The sequence below is a fragment of the Typopeltis vanoorti genome, chromosome 9 (assembly GCF_054136105.1).
Source record: "Typopeltis vanoorti isolate ZY-2024b chromosome 9, IOZ_Tvanoo_1.0, whole genome shotgun sequence".
Lineage (NCBI taxonomy): Eukaryota > Metazoa > Arthropoda > Arachnida > Uropygi > Thelyphonidae > Typopeltis > Typopeltis vanoorti.
In genome coordinates, this window is record NC_143557.1 from 66,164,539 (window position 1) to 66,171,662 (window position 7,124).

The 7,124-nt window shown below is 32.2% G+C and overlaps 1 protein-coding gene across 1 annotated transcript in view; it reads left to right on the forward strand.

The window, feature by feature from the left end:
* The window catches only part of RabGGTa (Rab geranylgeranyltransferase subunit alpha), a 268,975-nt gene extending 265,760 nt beyond the window's left edge, over positions 1-3,215 (forward strand). The window contains exon 13 of the mRNA XM_090397695.1: positions 61-3,215. Within this exon, the coding sequence (XP_090253821.1) occupies positions 61-218 (158 nt within the window). The 3' untranslated portion in view covers positions 219-3,215. The remainder of the gene's footprint in view (positions 1-60) is intronic.
* The last annotated feature ends 3,909 nt before the right edge of the window (positions 3,216-7,124 follow it).

Here is a 7,124-nt window from a genome sequence, read left to right on the forward strand (position 1 = left end):
ATCTCAGATAATCATTTATTTTGCATCAAATTTCAATATATCATTCTTAACCTGTTATAGATATAGCAAATGTTGACAGTTTTATTAGCATATCAACCTGTTCTAAACTTCAACATCTTTTCTTAGAAGGAAATCCTGTGACTTGTCAAGATGACTTTTTAGATCAAGTGAAAAATATTTTAACAGAACTCAAGACACTTGACAATATCACATTATGAAGATTCAGAATTATGCCACATGCTTTGTGGTGTATCTTCCTTGAAGTTAAAAGAAAATGAGATATTAATTTATACCATAATTTACTTAAAAGATGGTCAGATGTTTGCAATAGTGAATAATAAAAAAAATCATTTTTCATTAAGTATTTGCAACTGTGAACTATTAATATTTAATTTTTTATGTGATGCACCTCTCCTTTTCCATACATACAAGCAAAAAAGATCAATGTGCCTTGAATTTTGCATGATATAGATGGTGATACTATGAATGTTTTCATTTTGTTAAACCGATATATTATATTATTGTCTTTTAGATACATCATCAAGTTGTCTTGTTTTTAAGCACAATAGTTCTATGTAATGATTCTTCTCTAGTTACAAGATGGAGACATTATTCTGCAGTACCCACAGCATGTGCTATCATTTCAGAAATTCTCATTTTGTGCAGCATAAATTAGACCACTGATTAAAAAAAAGTTGCAGTCACTTACATGGACACACAAAAATTTCATTACTGGCCAAATAGAAAGTACAGATATGAAGTTTAGCATAGTGTTATAAAAGAAAACAACGAAGTTTCTATGAATGTGAGTTATATTCTGTTCAACAAGTTCTCACCTGGCTCAAAACATCCTTTTAAACTTTCGTGAGTTTAGGGGAACAGAAAAAATCTGAGTTGGGAGAATGGAGATCCATCTAAGCAACATGATAATTGGGTCCAAAACTTCTTTACTTGATAAGATACAGGGCAATACTGAAGAATCCAATGGTTTAGTCAAAGAAAAGTATGTACCTTGTGGGTGTGTATATATATATATATATATATATATATATATATATATATATATATAATCCTTTTACTTGCAGTTTTTGGAAATAAACAGAATCAAAGCAGCATCTTCAATTTTAATTTAGACATGCATCGGACTTGCTTGGAATACTATTGGGTTTTTATTTAATTCAATGTAGTCATCTGTATCATTGATTTATTTGCTGAATGATATAATACATTTTTAGCTGTTTAGCAGTTTCATCCTAACATTTAAAAGGACAATGGATGAATTTGAATATTTGCTAATAACTTTTCACATCATTTTCATGATGATTTCCTACTACCTCACATTGCAAGTGATTGTAATTTGACTTTGCTGCAGAAGCTTATCTTCAGTAATGAATTTGTAATATTCAAACATATGCAAGTTTTATTTTGTAAAGAATCACAAATCAAAGGACAGCAGTTTATTTAGGCATTATGATAACAGAGTAGATGAAAAGAAATCATGCTGAACACACTGTATTGTTTGTAGTGATCCTTATAATTTGATTTACTTTTGATAAACATGCTAAATCCCTTCCTTGTATTTCTGTTAATTCATAAACTGTGATTTGGCCATCAAACATACTGGGCTGTATAAAAGATGCTAGTATGGTTCTTATAGGAAAAAAAACTTTGAATTCTTATCACAATCATAATTTTTTTTTTTTACCTCCTTGGGAGCTGTTTTACAGATTAACAAATGTTTCAATTTATGCAAAGTATTTGCTTTGACTTTATAAAAATTTAACACATATTATTAATACAATGAAGAATCTTCATTGTGCAAACAATAAGGTAAAAGTTCTTTCTTTTAAACTTGTGCCATAGTTTTATGAATCATTAACATAAGGTAAAGGGTAATAATTTATTATAAGGCCATATATTTCAGACCATCTTCAGTGGCAAAAAGCAGTTGATAAAAGATAGAATGCAAACAATGGATTTATTTGAAACAGAATGAACCAGGTTATGTTATATTTTCAGTAACATCATGTTCTGAGGAAGAGGTTAATCATAACAGTATATATGTATAAATTATAATGTCATACTCTACAGATCACCTGATGGATACAGCATCTTGTTAGGCTCAACACAAAGTAGACACAGACCATAACATTCTTTGGCAAGCCTTGAATCCAAATGCCTGCCTATCATTATCAAAAAATATGGGAAAGTCTGATTAGAATAATGCATAATTTTTTTTTTATATGCTTACTATTAAAACCGAGAATGGTATTTTATGAAATCATAAGATCTCAAGAAACTAAGACTAGGCTGTATCTGTACCTATCAGGTCACCTGTAGAGTATAACATTATAATAGTTAGAACATAATGTTACTGGGAATATAACATCATGTAGTTCATTCTATTTCAAATAAATCCGTTGTTTGCATTCTACCTTGTATCAACTTTTTTTTTTTTTGTCACTAATTTGTCTGTAATTTTCAGACCTTTACCTTGTATTTACATGTAAATAATCCATAAGGTAAAAGTTTTCTGCTTTTGTGTGTATGCATGCATGTTCTGAATAGAAACCTTCCCAGTTATAATAATTTTAATTAAACTAGATCGAAAGTTAGTGGATGATTTGGGTATGTGTGTAAATTAGAACAAGATATCAAATAACTCAGGATTTAGTTTAAAATTATAACTGGGAAGGTTTCTGTTCAGAGCATACATACACACACAACTTTTACCTTATGAATTATTTACATGTAAATGTCTGAAAATTACAGACTATTTTTAGTGACAAAAATAGTTGTTACAAGGTAGAATGCAAACAATGGATTTATCTGAAATAGAGTGGGACCAAACCTTAAAACTTACAAATATAGAAACTGGGTCATACATTTTGGAAAGAATTTTCTCAGGATATATATATATATATGAAAAATGTCAGAACCATTATTTCTTGCTGACAATAGTTATTCAGTGGATTTTTTTTTAGCTATAAATGTATAGTTGGGAATTTATAACTTTTATATTAATGCATTCCAGATAATTTTAAGATAAACATAAAATTGTTTTTAGTATTCTACACTTAAAAAAAAAATCATGCTTTGGGTTTAAACTGTCATAAACAATTAAGCATTGTGACTACAGTGTTATTGATCATGGATTGGTATTATTCATGTCAAGTGCTTTGTATTTCAATGCAAATAAATTTTTCTTATCATAACTGTCTTATTTCAGTATGTATATTTTTTTAATGGGGATTGAATTAGTGTTTATATTTTTGAAATGGCATATTAATACCCCAATTACAAACAAAACAACTGATAGATGAAATATAGAACATCTAGTTAGTTAATTGTATTTTGCATATACATTTAAGGTAGAAATGGTGACATTAACTCAATGTCAAGAAGCAATGCTATTCAACCTTTCTTTAGTAACCTCTTAAAAGACCTTGTCTTCGATTTTTTTTTCTAGTCCCGTAATTTCCTATATCAATATATTATTTTTATAAGAGTTTACTGTTCTTTATTTTTCTCCATGTTTCGATGAGGAAATCATTATATTAAAATGAAGACTGAGCAATTTTTTCATTCTTCTGAATGATGTATAAAAAAAAAAGCACCTGATCTTTATGCAAATGATCATACTATACAGCATACCTCAAAGGATATTCCCTCATTTGTTATCCATGTCCATAATTTGTCTGGCTGATGTCATCCCTAATATACTTTTGCCTCCACCCCAAGAAACACTAAGGTATAAGACTGTTTAAATACTTCCTTTTGGACCAATACCATAATAAAAATAAGTGAATAGAGAGGAATTAAAGCATTTATTCATCCACCTGAAATTGTGGGGGCTACATTCTAACAGTACAATAAAAGAAAATAAATTTAATGGGAACATATGTAGATGGTAAAATTGAAAATTAGCCTAAAGGTAAGCATTACATTAACAATACAGGCATCCCCAGTCATATAGTAAATCACTGCTCTCCAACTTGTAGATGCATGTAATGTTTTAATGAAAAGAATTATTAACATAGACTTTTTGGCAAAAGATTATTATTATTGTACAGGCACCTCTGTAGAGTCTGAAGACTCATCGCAGGAGATCCAAACTATCCCTACAATCTATCATCCTTGAATCCATTAACAGACAAAGCACACCCAACTGACACAAATCTAGTCTCACACCTCCTACTAATCACACTTTTATTCAACTTCCAGGGATGACCTCTTGTTGTGGCCCTCTAGTCACGTGCTGAAACATTCCTGAGCACAGTACAGTCCCATCAACGTGGTACACAGCTTGTAATCTATTTATCCCAAATGCATAACTTTGCATTTCTCCACATTAAAATGACATCCATTATCTTTTGCTCTGCAAGCTTTCCACATTGCCTTGATTAACTATTACTCTACCTAATTTTGCATCGTCAGCAAACAACTGAATATGTCCTATATCATTTATGTACTGGAGGAAGGCTGAAAAGTTCTGGTAAACACCTAGTACAAAAATAATATTAAAGCAACTGATATAACCACAAGATTTTAAAACCATTTAATTCACGTTTCATCAAATTGTAATAATTTGTTCTTTTTCTTTTAGGATATAAAAGATTAGAAGAAATTCGAAGATACATCAACTTTTTCATGCTGCAAATAAAATTTACCAAACTTTGTGTGAGACTTGAGGGAACTGTGGCCCAAGGTCAGGAAGACCCGACAGCAATCACACCTGAAAACATCAATGCAGTGCATGCCATGATTCTTGATGATACGTTGGAAGAGTCTGGAGATATCCAGGAAATGAGTTAGGGTCATTATCCACCAACATCTAAACATGCAGAAGCTCCCTGCAAAGTGGGTTCCCAAATATTGAATGTCGACCAAAAGAGAGAACGTGTGCTATAATCTCAAGGGTTTTGAGTCATTTTGAGAAATCAGGTGCAAATTTTTTTTTGGCTCGTATTTTGACTGTTGATGAAACATGGCTTCATCACTATGATCCAGAGAACATACAACAGTTAATGGAATGGAGACACAAAAGTTCTCCACAGCCAAAGAAATTCCAAACCAAAAGGTCAGCAGGGAAGATTCTTGCTGTTGTATTTTGGGATATGGATGATATAATCCTTACCAAGTACTTCAAGAAAGGTGCAACTGTTATAGCAACAGTTCTGAAGGAGGTACTGAAGGAAAAATGCTGCAGGAAACCGAGCAGAGGCATGTTGCTTTTGCAGGACAATGCACCTACTGACACTGCTCATGAAACCCAACAGATAACATACAACTTGGACTTTCAATGTCTGTCTCAGCTGCACAGATTTGGTCACCTGTGTTTCTTGGGGGATCAGAAGGTGGTGAAGAAGATTCAGAGACAAGTAACCATACTGGTAACAGTCCTGTGGAATGTTCCCTATAAGGATAGAGTGAGGGTGTGTGGGTTGCAGAGTTTAGCTGACAGGCAGAGGAGAGGGGGGGATACTATAAGATAGACAAAGAAATTTTTCAATACATGGGGTCACACTTGGAAGCTGTTTAAGATTGTGGTTAGTAAGGATGTGCAGACTAGGTTCTTTTCTTGGAGAGTAGTGAATAAGTGGAAGAATAATGAATTGCCAGAGGTGGTTGTGAGCACCTCAACAGAGAATAGATATTGTGTTAATGGATAGAATTGGTCTCCCACATGAGTCTTTTAACTCCATGAAGTCCATATAAATAAATAATAAAAAATGGTAAAGCTGGAAAAGAAAAAGCTAAGCTATTTTTAGCTATGGAGCAGTTCCTTTACTAGGCTAAAAAAAGATAATATATATTTATGTAAAAATTTTTGAAGGTAGAGATAGTAAAAAGTTGACACAAAAAGTGATGAGGACAAGATACCAAACAACTGTGTAGAAATAACATTCAGATAAATGACAAATGAAAAATTACCAAAAAGATGAATTATGTAAATTTTGGATTTTGAAATAACTAAGGATAAAGAAAAGGAATAAAAACCTGTTTTATATATATTATATGGTAAGCCAGCAAGATACATGACAGGTGCTGGCCATCAGATGTGGATATCCAAGAACTGTATTCAGCTGGTTTTTGCATTATTGTGATGTCATTAGCCTCGTCATGAAGATACTTCATGCGCAAACTGTTTGCTTACACTTAAATAAAGGATTAAACAAGAATATAATTTCTTGACAGCTTTAATTTTGTTTATAACCAAATGGAAAACTTTCAATAAGCGGAGCAGGAAAAATTATATAGTACTAATCTCTGTATTGAAGTGGTAGCGGTGCAACTTTCGTAATATACATACACGTTTTCTCATAAATTGGCACAAAGAAGTGCCATTTTCTCATAAATGCAGAAAATGGCACTTCTTCAATGAAGAAGTGCCATTTTCTGCATTTATATGGTGGTCAGTGTTTATTTATGTCTCACATACTACCAATTTTTGGAAATTGATGTAATTCATGTATTCTGCAATCTGGCCTTAGTAATTGGCCACGAGCATGGAATTCTTACATAAAACAAGGAGACTGAGACCAGTAATGAACATTGTTCCTTCTGGATCTTTTTAAGTTTCATATACATAAAGCCTACTTTTACTGGAAGATATTATTATCATCATCTGACTCCTCATTGTGGGAAGTACATACTATTGCACACAATGCTCATCCCAACCGTGCCTTAAAACTTTATCCTCACTCCTCTGCTCACACCCTTATACAGTTTATATCGATACTGATTCCATCATTAATCCAGAGTAATTAAAAGACTTGCATTTTCTCTAATGGAAAGCTGTTAGCACGGGAATACAATCAGTCTTACCCCCTGTTTAATTTCTCAACTTCTTTCTCTGTTTCAAAACCCATTCCATTTTTTTTTCTTTCTACCAAAGACAAAATGCATCTCTGGTCTCATCTCTTCCTGGATATAGAAGTCTATGCTCATGTGACATCAGTTAGCATGAAAAAAAAAAAAAAAAAAAGGTCATTCTGCTGAGATCAGATACAAAAAACATGTGAATTACATCTATTTCTGAAAACATGTTATGTCAGGACTGGATGTGTATGGCATAAACACTGACCACCATATCAAATGACAAAAAAAGGGTGCTACTTCAT